General features: G+C 35.2%; 1 protein-coding gene and 2 long non-coding RNA genes across 4 annotated transcripts; all 3 read right to left on the bottom strand.

The window, feature by feature from the left end:
• Positions 1 to 2,692: 2,692 nt before the first annotated feature.
• On the bottom strand, positions 2,693 to 4,512 carry LOC147474774 (uncharacterized). The gene is made up of 4 exons (XR_015208658.1): positions 4,445 to 4,512; positions 4,084 to 4,189; positions 3,710 to 3,782; positions 2,693 to 2,871 (listed from the first exon to the last, which is right to left on the bottom strand). It is a non-coding gene; the product is annotated as an uncharacterized LOC147474774 (long non-coding RNA).
• A 6,059-nt stretch (positions 4,513 to 10,571) lies between these two features.
• On the bottom strand, positions 10,572 to 11,319 carry LOC147474773 (uncharacterized). Of its 2 annotated transcripts, none has more exons than XR_015207296.1 (3): positions 11,228 to 11,319; positions 10,757 to 10,924; positions 10,572 to 10,666 (listed from the first exon to the last, which is right to left on the bottom strand). It is a non-coding gene; the product is annotated as an uncharacterized LOC147474773 (long non-coding RNA). The 2 variants fall into 2 exon arrangements; XR_015207295.1 differs by having other exon boundaries at positions 10,757 to 10,910.
• A 4,280-nt stretch (positions 11,320 to 15,599) lies between these two features.
• Positions 15,600 to 17,292, bottom strand: LOC147474772 (aluminum induced protein with YGL and LRDR motifs). Its single transcript, XM_086581761.1, has 4 exons — positions 17,019 to 17,292; positions 16,595 to 16,835; positions 16,382 to 16,502; positions 15,600 to 16,109 (listed from the first exon to the last, which is right to left on the bottom strand). The coding sequence occupies exons 1-4, from the start codon at positions 17,228 to 17,230 to the stop codon at positions 15,919 to 15,921; spliced, it is 765 nt and encodes a 254-aa protein (XP_086437887.1). The 5' UTR covers positions 17,231 to 17,292; the 3' UTR covers positions 15,600 to 15,918.
• Between the last annotated feature and the right edge of the window lie 613 nt (positions 17,293 to 17,905).

The raw sequence follows: 17,905 nt of genomic DNA, 5'->3' as shown, positions 1-17,905 counted from the left end.
TGTGTAAATATATGTATAAATATATGTTGTATTTTAGGGCTACTCACACCAGTATTATTTATAATGCTGACCTGATTTGCATGTTTGCTTATCGGGTGTGTTCATTAAATGAACATAGTTGATAAGTCTTGGCAGAATTAATGTTGAAGAAGGTTGGTTGCTGCTTGTGGTTTGTATTAGCGTCACATTTAGGATATGTTTTGTTTTCCCTTAAGGTGTAATAGATTTTAGTTGAGACAAATGTTATTTTGTATTTTCAGTTGTAATTATAATTAAAGAGGGTTGAAATGAGATTTGTAATTTAATCATATTTCGAGTTCTTGGGAAATGAATAGGACTTTTGTTTATCTTAAATTTTTTTTATTGGTTTTTATTTATCCGCGTATTTAAACTGATTATGGGTTTTTGGGAGTTGAGAGTGCATCACACCTCGAAAATCGAAGAGTCGGAAACAAATATTGTTTTTCCGAATTCTGTCGAAATTCGGAGTGTGACACTTCTGCCCCTTTCTCATTTCCCTTCGACTTACTGAAGCTCTTGTGTTTCTTGTATCCGATTGATTATCGTTTTCCATTCTTTTGTTGTTTGTTTTCTTCTTAGGAGCCATTGTAACCGAATTCACACTCTTCTATCACACTTCCTTCACTCAAATCTGTAGAAAACTGTTGATTTTGGATCTTAGAAGAAGAAAATTGGAAATTTTCTTGTTCTAGATCCACAGACGGCACCAATGTGATTGCGAAGAACACTTACTTCCAACTAATGTTCTTAGTTCATACAATTCATGATGTAGATATGAATGAAAGATTTACAAGAATTGAAGAAAAACAATGTGTTTATTGATTTATGATAAACCTCTTTACAATTTCTCTCTGGTTCTCTCTTTCTCTCTCTTGTTTTTACAATTTTTTGTAGTATGAATCGAATGAATCTTTTTTTTTTTTCTTTTTCCAGTTTTATATAGCCCTCTCAATTAGCCTTGACCCAATCCGTTGTTGACACCTGTCCCTTGTCTTTCTTCCTCGTTTCCCGCCTTCTACTTGTAACACAATTCAAATACCCGCGAGATCTACCGAGATATTGGCCTTTATGCCAATATCTCGAGTTTCAAAATACTGAAATGAGCATATTTATAGGTACGATATTTGCCCACTACAGTCTTCATTTGGTAATTGGAGAGTGTAATTGTGGGAAATTGTACATTTGGTAATTAGGAAGTGTAATTCTGGGAAATTGTTTTGGTGTTTTTTTTTCTAACAAAAGGAGACAAAAGGAGAGAGTGGTTTTATAATCTACTAGCATTTTGGGCACACTCTATGAGCGTGAAATTGAGAGTTGTCCAATTAACTAAACCATGAAAGCAAGCCCATCAAAGTCCAGTACATGTGGCAATGTTGATTTTAAAAAAAATTGCAACCGAATCCCAGTCAAAATAAGCCCAACCAAATTGCAACCGATGCGCCTGTTTTTTTCGCACTTACTTTATGCTATCTATCCGAAACCGAAATCAATCGGGTTAATAAAAAAACCCCGATCCAAAATTCAAATTTGAATCGATCATAAAATTTTAAATTCCCGACCCGATTTGTTACTCTAGATGTAAAGAGGTCCCACTAACCCACTAATTTAGACTAATATGTTAAATTTGTCGGGATAAAAAAAAAATAATTTCCAAATTTTAAAATATATTGGAATTTTGTCCGAAATTTCTGATGGAATTGTCGAAATTTAATTGTCTTCTAGCACGCACGATGTGCCTATTTTTTTTCGCACTTATTTTATGCTACCTATCCGAAACCGAAATCAATCGAGATAATAAAAAACCCCGATTCCAAAATTCAAATTTGAATCGAATATAAAAATTTAAATTCCCGATCCGATTTGTTGCTCTATATATAATGAGGTCCCACTAACCCACTAATTCAGACTCATATAATGTAGATGATGTAATTTCCGCTTCTCATGTCTTATATAAACTATTAACTACAGCAGCTCACAATACTTGTATATGGAGCGAGCTAGGTTCCAAATGCTTTGGATCAAGGAGAAAGTCCTGTAAAGCCAATTTGCGGACACGATATCAAAGTTTACGTGACTCTACACAATATTTTGAGATGTTGGAGTAAACTAAAAATTGAATACTGTAAAGTTAATTCTAAGTCTTCATTTGTAATTGGAGAGTGTAATTGTGGGAAATTGTACATTTGGAAATTGGGAAGTGTAATTCTGGGAAATTGTACATGCAATTGTTGTTAATCTTTTGGAGACAAAAAGAGAGAGTGGTTTTATAATAATATAATCTATATTAGGACATAATTCACGTCATCTGTTTCTCATGTTGTTTCCTTTAATCATATTAAGGCTTTGAATTTTTGTTGTTTCCTTTAATCATACTAGCATAAGTGCACGTGCCTTGCACGTGACAAAGACCCATCCATTGCCAAAATGTTCGTACCACTTTATCACCCGAAGACTTGCCGACTGTCAGATTATCAAAAATAAAAAGTAAAAAACGGAAGACCCGCCAAAGCAAATTGACCCTAAAGCATGAAGTGCAAAAGATGTTCATCTTTGATTGGCAGTGTGAAAAATGTTGACAACATATTTAAATCATTAAACAAACTAAACAAAAGTTAATTGGTACCGAAAGTTAATACACAATTGCTATATTGTGACAACAATCAACTGAAAATAAGTAAACTTGTAACAACTCTTTAGTTACCTAGATGTATATACAATTTTACAATTTATATAAAAGATATATTTGAGAGCAGAATCTCAAGTCTCAACACACATTTTACAATGAAACATTCAATACAAAAGCAGTGTAATCTCCAACATTGTGACCATGTCTTTGTAGCTGCCCCAAACCTGCAACAATTACTATGAATTAGTTGGATTACAAAGTAAGATAAACCATGAATATTTACTGACAGCTACAAAAGTGTGCATGTTAGGGTGATTATCAACTCTATATATATATATCCAATCACATCATTACAAATCAAGTAATTACACATAAGAATCACATCATTATTGTTGTTCCAGTCGTGACTTAGCCAAGGTTAGTTATACATGTAGGAGTGCCATCAATGCCTTCCATACACACACGTTGGGATTATTATCGTAACTTCGCAGATTCGATTTTAAAAGCAACTAAGCCAACGCAGAAAAAACAAAGCTCATACTAACAACTTCCGCTTTCGATTGTGAGGTACCCATAGAGAGCATTTCCCTAGGAGGGAAAAGTAACTATGATCAAACTCAACATAGGAGACACAATGGTTTTATCGTACACATGACATTTGGTTGCTCATGTGTTGATTACAGAATTCAGACTTGCTGCATTAGCAATCACACCATATAATCAAATGTGGTAACTTGAACAGCAAACAGCTCAAGGCCAATTCAATACAGTGGCCAACTGGAAGCAATTGGTTTAGTTCATCGACATTTGGACAGCTAAGATTTAAGTATGCCCGCACTCATTAATACCTCTATCTCATTGTTCCACACCCCACAAAAAATTTAGTCTTAAAGAGCGATATAAAGAACGGTGCTGAAGAAAAACCTTCAAATAAAGAATTACAACCAACAATATTTAAAAGTAATAAAATCTTAGTAGATTGGAAATGAAACAATGGAAGAAATAGGGTATCATGAACAAACAAAATTTGGGACAAAGAATAAAATAAATTAAAAATATTACCTGTTGATATGAATGAGAGAATCTGAAAATTGAAGAAGCATAAACCTTAGGTGTGGCGTCATGAATCTGAAACCTAATCAAGTGGAACCCATAAAAGTGCTACAAGAATAACGCATAACACAATCCTAAAGCTTTTGCAAAACCAACTGCTTGTTATTATATAAATCTATAGCAAAATCAGCCAGTAGTTTTGCACTAAGGGCTCAGATATCTGAATGTTCCTTTTTATAATCATTGAAACTAAAAAAAGTCTCGCTAAATAAAGCTTGGATGTCCAAAGCAATTATATGCCAACAAAATAAAAAGTTAATCTATCAAAGGCAACTATGCAAATAAAAAAGATTATAGACAGGGAAAAAAGAAGTAAGACCTACAAATTTAAAAAGTAATTTTTCTACTCCATTTTCTTCTCTCCGTCCTATTGATTTTGTATGCATTTCCGTCTACCATGGCAACTTCATAGCCTCTTGATCATAGCACCTACATCAGGGAGATAAGCAGAGCAACCATTGGTTACTCCAAGTGACAACTTATTTATAATTATATGCATTGATACACTTTATCATTTTTTAAAATTAACAATTACAAAAGCTAAAGTTGGTGCTCACAATGAACTTGAAACAAATCTCCAATTTAGAATAACATACACATAAGAATACCACACTGTCATGTAGATAGAGTAGGCAAAAATATATAAAGGGTCAAGAAGATGATTAAAATCCAAAAAACAATTACCTGATTTTGGTTATGTTCTATTTCTCGAGCACATAAACTCCAATACATTTGTAGCCAATCAGAGAAAGTTTAAAGGAGGTTCCAGAGTCATTGTGTGCCTGACATTCCGTAAAGACCTGCATTAAGATCCAGATTAGACAACTGAATGTATGTACAATACAAAACGGAAGGAAAAAAAAAACCTAAAAAAGAAGAGTATATATATTACATGCATGCAGCAAATGAGACTACTTGTGCCCCCTGGTGAAAATAGAGGTATCAAAGCAGGATTATGCTCGCTTGCAATGAGTGGCAAAAGTGTAACGAATCACCATATGTATAGAACCCGCTTTGGCCTGAATGGCAAATGTGAATTTTGTAGAGTTCCATGCATTAACCATTAGCTGCATAAGATCAAAACTCAGAAAGTTGCTAAATCATTATAAACAACCCTTGTAAAGTCACAATGAAATTTAGTATCATAGATTGATGAATTAAATTCAGCATAAACAACAACTTGAAAGAAAGGAGATGGGACAATGAACTCGTATGCAATGTACGCTTATTTAGCTACAAGAACATAAGTAGTCCAAACAATATATATTCAGGATTGTCTCCATCGGGCCTCGCTCATTATCACTGAGGAATTGATACAAAAGCTCATACATAAATATAGGAAGAAACAAAAAACCGTCAGGGAACAAAGTTTGGTTAGGGAACAAAAAATTAGCTGATCATTGTATATTTAGAACAATGATCACTTTCCTTAGGTTTCAGAATTTCAAATTTATTATTAAGCAATATTGCCACTTTTAAGCTATTGAAGTCCCGGTCTCGTGTATCCAAACAGACCAGACAAAGACAAAGCGAGAACAACCTTGTCTGGCTAAGTTTTGTTTTCGATCATTATTCACATAATGAGCAAAGGTTGATCATTATTCACGTAAGCAACAAAATATGTGAACACTATATGTTACTTAGGAAGTCCAATCCAAAGTTTTATGACTTGGAAAATATCATATGCATACATATATTGTTAACTTATGATAGATCTAACAAAAAGAAACACACAAATTTATCAATAACAAATTAACCTAAGTCAATTAAATGGCTTAATACTCACATTTAAATGTAAGCGTGGTTTCTGAAAACACTTTATATGTTTTCTTTTTCAAATCTTGTTTCGCTAATATTATTCTTTTTTCTATTTTTGAAATAAAATGTACAATTAATATAAACTGATGATTAGTCTGAGAGAAAAGTCCATACCTCCTTTGCAAGTCCTATCACGTACAAACTACTCTCTCTTTGATCACCTTCGCGAGAGTTATTGAAGCGCCCTACTAAATCATTCATTTGCTTACTCCCAGTTGTAATACACAAACTTGTTGGCTCATCTGGTAATGTCCAGCTGCCCATGACCTCACTCTGATATTCTTCGACTCAAGACACTTGAGTGATTTCCTCATTTCAATTGAAGTTGCACGCTTACTCTCATAATTGTCTACATAAGCTACATAAGCTCTATATAAGCTACATAATTGTCTACATAAGCTACATAATTGTCTACATAAGCTCTATGCCCACTCTCCAAATTGATAGAAGAACCTTGCTGTTCACAGTGCACGTTTGCATTGTGTTCTGCACTGAACAAATCATCAAGTTCTCTTCAAAACAGAAGCAGCCTCGCCTTGAAGTTCCACCAAACTCCTCCACCAATGCTCCCTTTACATTATGTATTTTGAATTCAACTTGTTTACTCGAGTTATTTCTTCCATCTTAGGTATCGTGATCCAACACCTCAAACCGTAGTAGAATTTTGAGTTATATCAGATGCCTCCACAGTGAGAGCATTAGAATCATTTTTTGGTTGCAAGGTCACATCCAAAGGGTTTATTAATGCTAAGAGATCCAGTTCTCTTTCCTTAATTTGATGCTTAAAAATAGATATTGCAAGAAACAGAAGAAACAAAATGTATAGTTATAATTAAAGAAAGTTACCCAAGTTGGAACAATCCTTGAAATGAACATTTGAAGTGTAGACCGTAAAAAAGGAAAAATCATAAGATAAATTATATGATTATTTAGAACACAACTAAAGTTAACCAGAAAAGAGAATAACTTGCGTACCTTATGGATTTATCATACGGTAAGTAGGGTGATCTACCTCTCCAATCAATATTTCTACCTCTCCTCTCTATTTCTCCTCTCTACCTCTCCGAAAAAGTTTTTTTTTTCTTCTAGTCAGATCACGAATCTGTATCGTGTCGGTGTCGACACGACACGGGACACACAGGAAATATTAGCGTACCCATGCAACACAGCTCTACAGTCACCAAAATTCACATAGTCTTAACTCACAAACATGCAGGCCTGCTATAAACACATCACTTAAAATGTGAAAACACTTTAAGCAAAATGTATAGATAGTCACAATGTTATGAAAGCAGTCTCTCAACACGGATGATAGGAAATAAGCATATTGTCATTTGTCGGGATCCTCAAATCCCAGACATGTGATTCAAGGAGCCAAATTAATTATCAAAGTCCCTCCTCACAGTGAAGGAATTCCCACCAAGAAGAAAGCTTCATGATACACTCAAAGGATATAATATCAACTTCAAAGTTTCATATAACTTCCTGATATACGCTTCTACCCTCTAAAATTATTAGGTAGGGAATGATATTGGACTCGAGGTGAGAGGAAAGGGGTGGTGTTTGTAAACTTCTTGCCTTGTTACCCGTTCTTTATGTTCCTTTTCACTTTGTTCACTTTTAAATACCGGATTATTGATCAATAGAAGAATAGAAAACACACAAGTATATATATGCACTTGTGAGTATCATTGTCACCAACCAAAATAAGGACACCGACAACCATGATCTTACAAAACATGTAATGTGAACATACTCAATTACAAAATCTATGAGACAATATCTGCAACATACATGTACCATTTCACCGATGTAATCTGAAACCTCTGGTCCAATCATATAACCCGGCAAAGTAGGTAACCAACAATAACCTAGCGAGACAAATCCACAATAAATACAACAATGTAAATATAGATTGTAACAAAATCCGTGCAGATGAAAGACCAAACACTAAGCCGCCGCTTAAGGCTACAAGGGTACTAACCGGGTTGTCCCACAAAGGAAAAGGTGATTCCACCAATTGTGGCGTAAAACAATTACAAACGACCAAGTCTGAAATCAGCCTAGAGTGACAGAGTTAAGTAAGATTCAGAACCGAACCCTAACTTCATTGCAAGCATTACTAAGACATGGGCATAAAATGAATAAATGATAATGCATGCACGAGGGCACAGCATGTGTATTGTATGCACAAGATAAACACACACACAGCGCATGTGTGAACAGAAAGAGAGAAAGATAATATGACTTTAATACTTTCTGAGTAACAAAAATTTAAATTATCAGAAGACATTGAAAATGGACAGACCTTAAATCTACTTGGAGCACTGGATACTTTGATTTCTTGTTGGACATCACAAATACATTGTCCTATAATGAAGTAAACACATAAAAACAAATCAAAAGGTGTAATAAGGTGATGTTCGGACTGTTAGAGAGAAACAAAATTTCTACCAAGTTCTACACACCTTCTTATCTATCAAGGTTGTCGTGTCATCGGAATCTTCATTTTCAAGTGAAAACACATCCGGAATTGAAATGGTCGTACAAGCCGCAAGAAACACATTACTATGACGGTCAATCAATCAATATATTTCTTAGCCACCAATCGAAGTTCCAAGGGTTCTCATACTTTTTCTCTAGAGTATCGTTCTTTTTGGCTTCTCATGAGTAACCTTGGCAAATTTGTCTCCAACACGGCCTGTGATACAACGGATCCAAAAAATCATAATTAATATGATTTAACCAAAAGAACACTTTGATATACCCAGAAACTAAGGGAAGTTAAACGATCTAACGAAATATATTTAAGAACAGTAATATTTTATTTTCTTTTTTACTTAAATGTGAAAATCTAGAGAACAATGTTGGATTAGATAACAAAAGATACCAAACTTTCCACACATGCAACATTAACGAAATCAATGATGCAATAAAACGCGTGGGCGCTGATAAGGCCAGTTGGTAAGTCTATGGAATAGACGCGAGCTTAGGCGGAACAAGGTGGCCCCTGTTCCGAAGCAAAACAGGTGGGCCTAGACCCTAGGCAAGCCTTAAAATGCATACTATCTATCACCAAATGGAATTATGGATTAATGATTTTCTGGAAAGTACAATTCACAACATACTCAGTATCACATATTTCGATGAAATCAAAGGTTCTTAGTCCTTAAATCTTAAAAATGATATTGTTGTGAAACATTTCAGGAGGTATAAACATACTTGTTGATCTGCCACAGTGCTTATGCTTGCATCAGGTCCTGAAAAGGTGGACAACAGTATCATCTAAGTTCCAATAGAAAATGGCAGATAATTTAAAGCCATAAAAACCATAAATAAATAAAACCAACAGAATATGGTCAACAATTTGGTTGTGATGCACACATAGCAAGGTGAAGAATTTTATTGATGACAAATCAATCGAGTATAATAAGATATTTTTATATTCCCCTGTTTCCATTGCCAACTAAAACAACAAAAATTTACCCTCGGGGAGCACAATAACAAATTTGTATTCACTATGATCAGCATCTTACACACCAACTCTATCTATATCCGCATCTTAAACTTTCTACAACGCTTCTATTATGGCAGAATCTAGAGGACATGTATCTCCGTGTATATTTTCACCACTGAATTGCGATCATTTCGACCAAAACCTGAACAGCTAAGAAGCTAAATAAACCTCTCTCTCTCTCCACAAAACTATCACAAATAAAGACGAAATTTAAGTTAAAAATAAAAAATTATAAACAAACGCTAAAAAATGTATATAGAAAAAACCTAACCATCAGGTTGATCGTTTTCAGAGAACTCCTTTTCAAGCACGCGGTCAAACATCTTGGCAATACCGCCTTCTCCAGTAGCAGGTGGCGAAGCATCATGAGAAAGAACTGAAACGAAAAACGAAAAAGAATCTAGCCAGTGTTGTAACATAAAACGAAAAAGGACACAACAAACATGTACCTCACGAAGTAAATATCTTGAGAGGAGAAGGTTGCTTTGACTTCCTTCTTGTTTGCCAATTGCGCCATAAACCGCCTTTATAAAAACAAAGAAAAACTTATCATTAACTATCGATAAAAGCACATTTAATTCATTCCAGTTTAGAAAGAAATACAAAACTTAATACATTGTTCACTCCTAACCATGTAATTGGTCAATGAACCGGAACATTAGTTAGATTTCTATCATTAACTCCATTAATATACACAATTGGCAATGAGTAGAGTAGTTCTAGGATAATACAATTTAATATAGGATGATGCAAGGCTTTAAACGCCCAGCGTGGGAATCTACATCTCATCACGAAGAGACTAATTGTAATTGTAATATATTATACACCTTATAAATATCTACTGATCTTTTATGAGGTTAAAGAATCAATACCTTGATCACCTATCTTATCGACCCTCTTACCGATCAATCTTGATCACCAAGTCCTTAATTGATGATATTAAGAATTTGAGTGGAGGCACAACTTGAACTGGAACACAATGTGGGCGTACATGAAGGCCCTTTATTGCCGCTTTCTTCCTAACCTCTGTTGTCGCACATGCGGCCCGTTCATCGACACCCCTACCTCGATTCAGGTTTTCCCCCCATTATTGATGTACCAAAGGGTTTGTTGGTCGTTAATCCAAAGCATTTTCAGACCCTCCGGTTGCACCCGGCTTGGAAAGCTTGAATCAGCTCGGATCGGCCCTGCTATCCAAACACATTTCTTCAATACCTGCATATATTTTAAAAATTTTCATATGAAGCTATCTTATCAAGATAATAATAATCGCAAAACCTTCAATATATCAAAAGACTTTTAAATAAAGCAACATTGGCTTCTTGCCCTTTTTGCTTATGTGTAGTTGCCTATATAAGTTAAAACCACCAAGTGAGGGGTGAAACAAACATCTTTTTGTGAATTGACAAACTCCAATATAGCACTTAAAGGTAACACTTGTAACTTTAAGACGCCCTTTGACTTTGAAGATCGCGACATCTTAAATGTCTTTATCCAGTTCTGAGAATCCCGCGTCCTTGAACCTCTTCACCAAGCTGTTTCACAAGTATATCGTATGTCTTCTTTTTGTGCTACAAACAAAAAACTCCGTATGATTTTACAAGCATTCAATTTCCTGGGCAGACTACCCTATACATAAAACAATCCTTACAAAGACTTACATGGAGAGAAAGTTTGAAAGCCCCATACAATTGAATGCAATGGCCAGAGCATGATAGCATGCAGCAGTCTGAATATGCTCCTCACCAAGAAGGTGCTCATTCTTTTTTAAGGGTTCTTGCAAATAACGAAGAGCTGTATTCATCTTCCAATGTCCTGGTACATCATAGCTACATTTATGAAAGTTGAAGCCACGTCAAGATGATCGGGACCACATGATAAACTTAGTAGGAGCAATGTCCAGGACATATGCCGTAGAGCGAGCTCTGTTTGGTTCAGACCATGATAGAAGAGAGCCATATTGCCATAGTTGTAACAATGAAAGACACACATACACAAACCAACAATAATCTTATCGAAAGCTAGTATACAATGTTAAATAAGGAATCGGAAAGCTCTTTGTGTGTTGCTTTATGGAGGAGTTTTCCCTTCTACAACTATAATTATGAGGGTATTGACAGATTAATTGGTACCTGTGAGCAGTCCGAGGTAGCGCTCATTTATGATAAGTTCTTTGTGCTGCTACAGTATTGCTCCTGCCATGTCTCCACCATTGCAAGGTACCTAATGATAGAAAAATTACAGTATCAACACCATGCACATAAAAAAAATTACAGACACTATAAATATCATATCTACTCACTACATTATGTTCTTAGTTCAAAAACCCGTCAATGCAAGAGTCGAATAGAAAAGGTAATAAATGGGCAGTCTCTTGCATTGACGATGAGACCTTAGTTTTCAAAGAAAATTCAGAAAAAAATTTATGGTACCACTAAGATAGTTGGTAAGGAAGAACAATAGATGTCTCATCCACCCAACAGATATGTATCACGAAAAAGAAACCAAAGGGGGTATATAAGAAGGAGAAAAGTCAATATATAAATGGTAATTACAAGCAAAGCAATTTGCAACCTCTCGATGCATGGGACCAATAACTGCGCTACACAGCGGTCAAAGCGAAAATGAGAAGTTAAATTATTTTATTGGTAGCACTAAAGCGTGATGCTTAATATAAAAAGGAAAAAAGAAAATGGCAACCATGAAATGTGGGTATATGGAAAGAGCATACTTGCTGAAGCATGGAAAATGCTTTGAAAACAAAGTGTAAGCCTTATTAAGCATTCCCTTAAACAATTCCCAAAGCAGAACATAGTATCCACTACCAATTACTACACAAAACAAAAAGAAAATCTCTACGGAAATGAATCGCTATGTCAGAGAGGATGAAACACAAAAAAAAAAAAAATACCTCTACCAACCGAACTTTCCCAGTTTCCACAAGATCCCTAGCTTCTGAACATACAGGCACTGAATGCTTCACCACAGGTTGGAGATCAAATATATCCGAAGTTTGGAATGGTGTCTTTGCATCTAAATCATATTTGTGTGTCAGAACTTGTAACACCCTATTTGTTAAGATATGAGCAGCCCACGCTTAGCATATAAACAGTAAAAGCATTTCAAAACTAATACATCTGTGCATCTATGCTAAGAAATCTCATACTGGGACAAAGCAGATATAAGAAGTTAAGCGATTTACCTCAAAACTATAATGCACAACAACTTGTTGAGGCGGTCGCTTTAATCCAAAATATCTCAACATCATATGTTGAAAGGCCAAAAATTCAATAAAAATAGAAAAATTTTTACTTGCAGAGAAAAAACCATACCTTTGCATTTGAAATGAGAAGTTCCAAATTGCACTTTGATGAGACAGTGATTACACGGCATAAAAATATTAACAAGATGGACAAATATGAAATCCCGGACTTTGCATTTATACCTTAAAACTTAAATTAAACATAGATGGTAGAGAGTTATATACCCGCCCGGGGGTGGGCAACTTCCAGCATATCTATTAGCCAATTTAGCTAATTTATGAGCGTTATAATTACATTTATCTGGAATCCAAAAAAAAACTTAAAACCGACTGTAAAGTCACTTGAAAAATACTCTTTAAAACCTTTTTGAATCTTATTAAGGTGATCTTCTCATCTCCATATCAGCTGTTGTCCAATAAGGCAAAAGCCTTCATGAGTTGTTGGATGTCACTTATTACCCTTGTATTGGATGTCTATAATTTGTATGCTAACACTGCCGCTAATTCTTCTCCTTTACACTCTGCTTGCATAGCATTTTGACACGAACCTTGTTGTAAATTGCATCTAGAAGTCATCCACAATGTCTTTTACATAAGGTTGTCGATGCTCGCTATTTGTACCCCCTATCATAAGATTAATGCCAAATTCAAAAGAATACTCACTTGAGACACTCAAAGGTTAATATCTTATATATGCAAAGTTTGGGAATTTATAAGCAAGTTTTTCACTTATCATTGCTTTCTGTTCCATGATGGTGGGTGTAGATAATTCCAATTTTGGGTTAGGTACGGTAGCAAGTTAGATTTTCTCATACAGGTGAGAGGAGGTCTATGTTAAAAGCTTGTAGAAAAATGTAAATCAAGATCAGTTAAAGGGAACTGAAAACGACGTATACAAAAGCCATTGAGATTTGATAGTCACTAAAGAAGTCATAAGAAATACTAAATATCACATATATATACTGGATCACGGATGCAAAAGAACAAAAGAGTAATATCATATACATATTGTGCTACCACAACTTTCAATGTTTCATAGATTATCGAGGGCAAGACTCTCTCATTGTATTTCTCTCCTAAAGTCTTGTGAATGGTAGGCAAATAAGATGGAGGAAATAAAGACACCTTTAACCACCAGAATAGAAAAATAAATTTTACCTAGTCGAAATCTTCTTACATCTCAACAAAGTCAATATATTGATGCCAAATTTCTATCTGAGTGACATCAAATGGCTTTACATGGAAATACGGCCTCCTTAAGCGAGTCTGAAACAAACATATCTTTGCATCCAAATCACTTGCATTATGAAAGAACAAGTATCCAGTAGATAAATATTTTTGCAATGCACTGTGGCTACGCAACCTAATTGGGGGATCAAGGAGGCACTTAATTACAAAAGAGATATTAATGTGAGGGGGAAAAGAGTCAAAAGACTAAGGAGTTTAGATGTTTGAAGCAAAATCATTCATCTTGTTCAGATTTCAAGAGAAGAGAAGTCAAGAGGGGCTATTACGATCGGTTTGTCAATTACATCTCAAGTCAAAAAGTTTACCTTGTTGGGAGAGATGGAGTAATGGAGGCGGCATAAAAATCAAAGAAGTGGGTTGGAGGAAAGAGATGCAATCATGGCGTCTTTATGCGCAATGAAATGGATATTCATCGCGATTGATGGAGAGACAAAAATAAAGCATCAAAAATTCAAAAGGATTTTTTTTTTTTTTCTTATTTTTTTTTTCAAATTTCTTAACCATAAAATTCTGCTACAGTTTCTTTTTTAATTGAATTATGCTACTGTTTCAAATATCAATTTCTAACAAAAGCTAGTTCTCCCATAATCTAGATACCACGACAATTAGTAACCTAATTTTTGAGAAAAAAAACCAAATATAGTCTTCACGATAAGAGAATATTTGCAAACAATATGCCATGGATAATCATAGAATCAAAATTTACACCGCCAAAGCTGTTCTTTGTTCACACAGTTGCAAACTTTTCCGTTCCAAGATTTTCTCCATGACAAAGCACTAATAGGCTTCATAGGCTCTTGTTGCTCGAAAAAACCTTCATCGGTGTATTTGATGCAACAAAAGACCCTTAGGGAGTTCAAAGCTAGCAAACTTTATAGGCGAAATTTTCTGCCCGAGGAGAACACCTTAAATGAGCTTTGGGCCTTAATGGCGGTGATTGTAAGACTTCGCCTCGATAACTTAACAACATCGGTTGCAATTCAAATATATCGGCAAAAGCATTTGTCAGCGGTTCGGCTAACCAAAGAAATTCCATTTGGGTCACCGCCCCATTCTTCAAATATGATTAAAATGTTACCGCTTGGATTCAGCCATGAGGGGGGACATGATCACTGCATCGAACATAAAAGATTGATTAGGTAACATTGATTAACATAAACTATGTAATTAGGAAAGGTCACCTTTGCCTCACCATCTCTGGGAGGAGGCTGGAGAGATTCTTAAACAATGGTTACATGCTCAAAAGGAGAAAAAGATTTTAACTTTTGAAAAAATCAAATGGCAACAGAGTGACTCTTTTTCAATAATCAAATCGCCCATTATTTGAGAGAGAGAGGGGCGCATATGAAGAAGAGAATGGCTGGAATTTGTTGCAATGAGAGAACTCAATTTGAAGAGAGGGGGAGAGAGAATGATGGCTCTGTTTAATTTTTGTTGCAAAACTTATTTTTCTGTACTGTTTGCAAAAGAAGGGAAACGTAAGGGTGGAGATTGGGAGGGGAGACGTAGAGGTGTATTTATTGCATTACTAATTAAATGTCATTTATTGTAAATTTATGGTAAGCGTACAATTCAAAATGGGCGTGGAATTGGTTTTTTAATATACCACCACATAAAAAGACTGATTGGTCCTATTCAAAGGTGTTAAGCAATATTTTAATTTAAGGACAATATCGGTATTGAGAATTTATAAAGACATAAAAAGACCAAATAGTCCTCATTAATAAATATTTAGGCATTTGATTTTATTATTTATCAAGGGTATTATGCGTTAGAAAAAAACCCGGATGAATTTAAGAGGCCACAATCATTATAGGTTATACTACTAGTAGAGATTAAGGCTTTGAATTTTGCACCTGTTGTGGCTTTGAATTTTGCAATTCCTATTAATGATAACGTTTTCTTCAAATGGGTACTGATATAATATGGTGTAGTCAACTACCATGAACTTTCTCAGCTTGAAATTTCTTAAGAGAATACATTTTGGTAGTGGATTGGAAACAACAATTTTTTCATTTTTATTTGTTATTGAAAGAGGGTTCCCAGTAACACTGTACACATTACACCGCTACAATTAGGAAATAAAAACAGGAGAAAAGCTTCGGTCCTCAGCGCTTAGAATTGAGCTGCGTCCAAAACATTTCGACACCACACATTTATTGTCCACATCAGTAATTCCACACATCAGTAATCATCAACAAAAAAAAAAAAAAAAAAAAAAAAACATATGGAGGTGCTTTGGACGCGCCTCGGTCCTAAGCTGAGGACCGAACTCTTTTTCTAAAAAAAACAGCTGCAAGTCTGCAACTAATCTTAATGTGAGCTCCATTCGCTCCAATTTGCTTCACTTCCTACACGTGGCATACTGTTTATCCTCGAATAAGTATCAACTTTAAAATTGGCCCCACACATCACTCCCTCGCTGTCTACTCGTGGCATCGGTTTCATCTTGTTGATCGGATGTTCATAGCTCATCAACCCACCTTCGCTGTGAAACATGCACCCTGCAGGAGAAAATTACAACTCATAAATATATCAAAATACAGTCCTATTATCGTAGCATTTGATCAATGCACCAAAAGGACATCTTATTTTACTCTTATTATCGTAACCATTTGATCAATGATTAAGTTTTCTATATCAGCAATTAGGTCCATGATCATGTGTAGCTAGGCTCACCATTCATGGGCTTTCCCATGGGCCACTACTTGTTTTAACTTTCAAGAGGTCCAATAATTAACATTTGAATACCAGTTATCGAGAAAAAAAAACATACCAGTTGGAAAGGGTGCAAATGATTTTGCACAGCTTCTTTTAACAACCTCAATATCATCCGAAATTACAACCGAGCCATCCGCAGCAATACCCCAGAACAATTTAATCCTTTCATCCGAACACTGCCACAACAAAAACATAAAACTAAAACTTTTGACAACAATACTGAATAATTAACGTCCATAAAAATTTGTAGTGAAAGTAAAGTATGTACCAGAGCAGTAAAGAGAGTTTTGGCCTTCTGATCATAGATGACAAATGCAAAACTACCATCAAGATCTTTCACCACTTGATCAGCTGGGTATGGGCCTCGGTCACGGAGGGTTCGATATGCTTCAATAGCGAACATGGCCTCATTGGTTCCTTTAGAAAGCCCATATTGCTTAGAAAGGACACACAGGTTGTCCAAAGTGCCCAAGAAGATGCAGTATAAGTCATCCAGTCCACAGAACAACCTACCATAGACCACCAAAAAAGAAGAGGTTGAATTATACTGGAACATCTAAGCATAAATTTAAGGGATCCCAAATTTAAGTAGACTATGGCACTAGGACCACACTAGGACCACACACTTTTTTTTCTGGCAATATATAATAACTATGTAGAGTTATAACTTATAAGATCAAAATTAGAGGTACCTTTTGTTAACTGAGTAAGGTAGATCTGGATTTTCATAAGCAAGAATAGCTGATTTCCCAAAGCTCATTGAAAAAGCATTGTTTTGATGAGATGAGAGAAAATCTTTAAGAATATCCTCAGGGAACTTAGGCTTCTTAGACCCCTTTGATGAAGCAGGACTGCTTAACTCCTGTGGAGGGTGAGCAACTGTTTTTTCAAATATAGCCAACATTCTTTTTTCTTCTTTCTTGTAATCACTTAAATATATATCAAGAGAAATACACAATGATATGAAGGATGGAGTTATGTGTAGGAGGAGTATATTTATATGTGAGTTTTTGTCACAAGGTGGCAACATTATCCACTTCGATTTTTAAAATGAAAGATAAGTTTACTCGACTACCAAGGTTACTCTCGCTCTCAGTGATTGATTCCAGTTCTTTTTTTCTTTCTTTTCCTTTTCATATGTTAATTGGGTGGTTACGATTCCACGCATGCATGACTCATCACTCAAGTCTTAAAACATGAAAGGACCCACAACTATGTTGTCATCTTATTCGATGATATAAAGTGTGGACCCCAGATAAATGTGAGTGGTCGATGCTCATCATAGTCAAAATTCCTTCTGAATTTAGATAGATATTTTTTGGTAATTTGGAAATTTCTTTAGAATTGAGATAGTTATACCGACCTAATTATCGAAAAAAAAGACTGTTACCGACCTTGTCAAATTTTCAAGTAGTGAAATGGTGTAGTTAACGAACAAGGCAAGTTTGATCACGTATTACTCCCTGTGGGCACAACCTATTTTGTGTTGGGCAGCCCAAAAAATAATAATAATAATAATAATACAGGTTTGTCATTATCCTAAAAATCATATTTTGTGTTGGGCAGATCCCAAAACTAC

The sequence above is a fragment of the Coptis chinensis genome, chromosome 9 (genome assembly GCF_015680905.1).
Source record: "Coptis chinensis isolate HL-2020 chromosome 9, ASM1568090v1, whole genome shotgun sequence".
NCBI classification, from domain to species: Eukaryota; Viridiplantae; Streptophyta; class Magnoliopsida; order Ranunculales; family Ranunculaceae; genus Coptis; species Coptis chinensis.
Note: the sequence above shows the minus strand (reverse complement) of the source record. Positions and strands in the feature narration are given on the sequence as shown.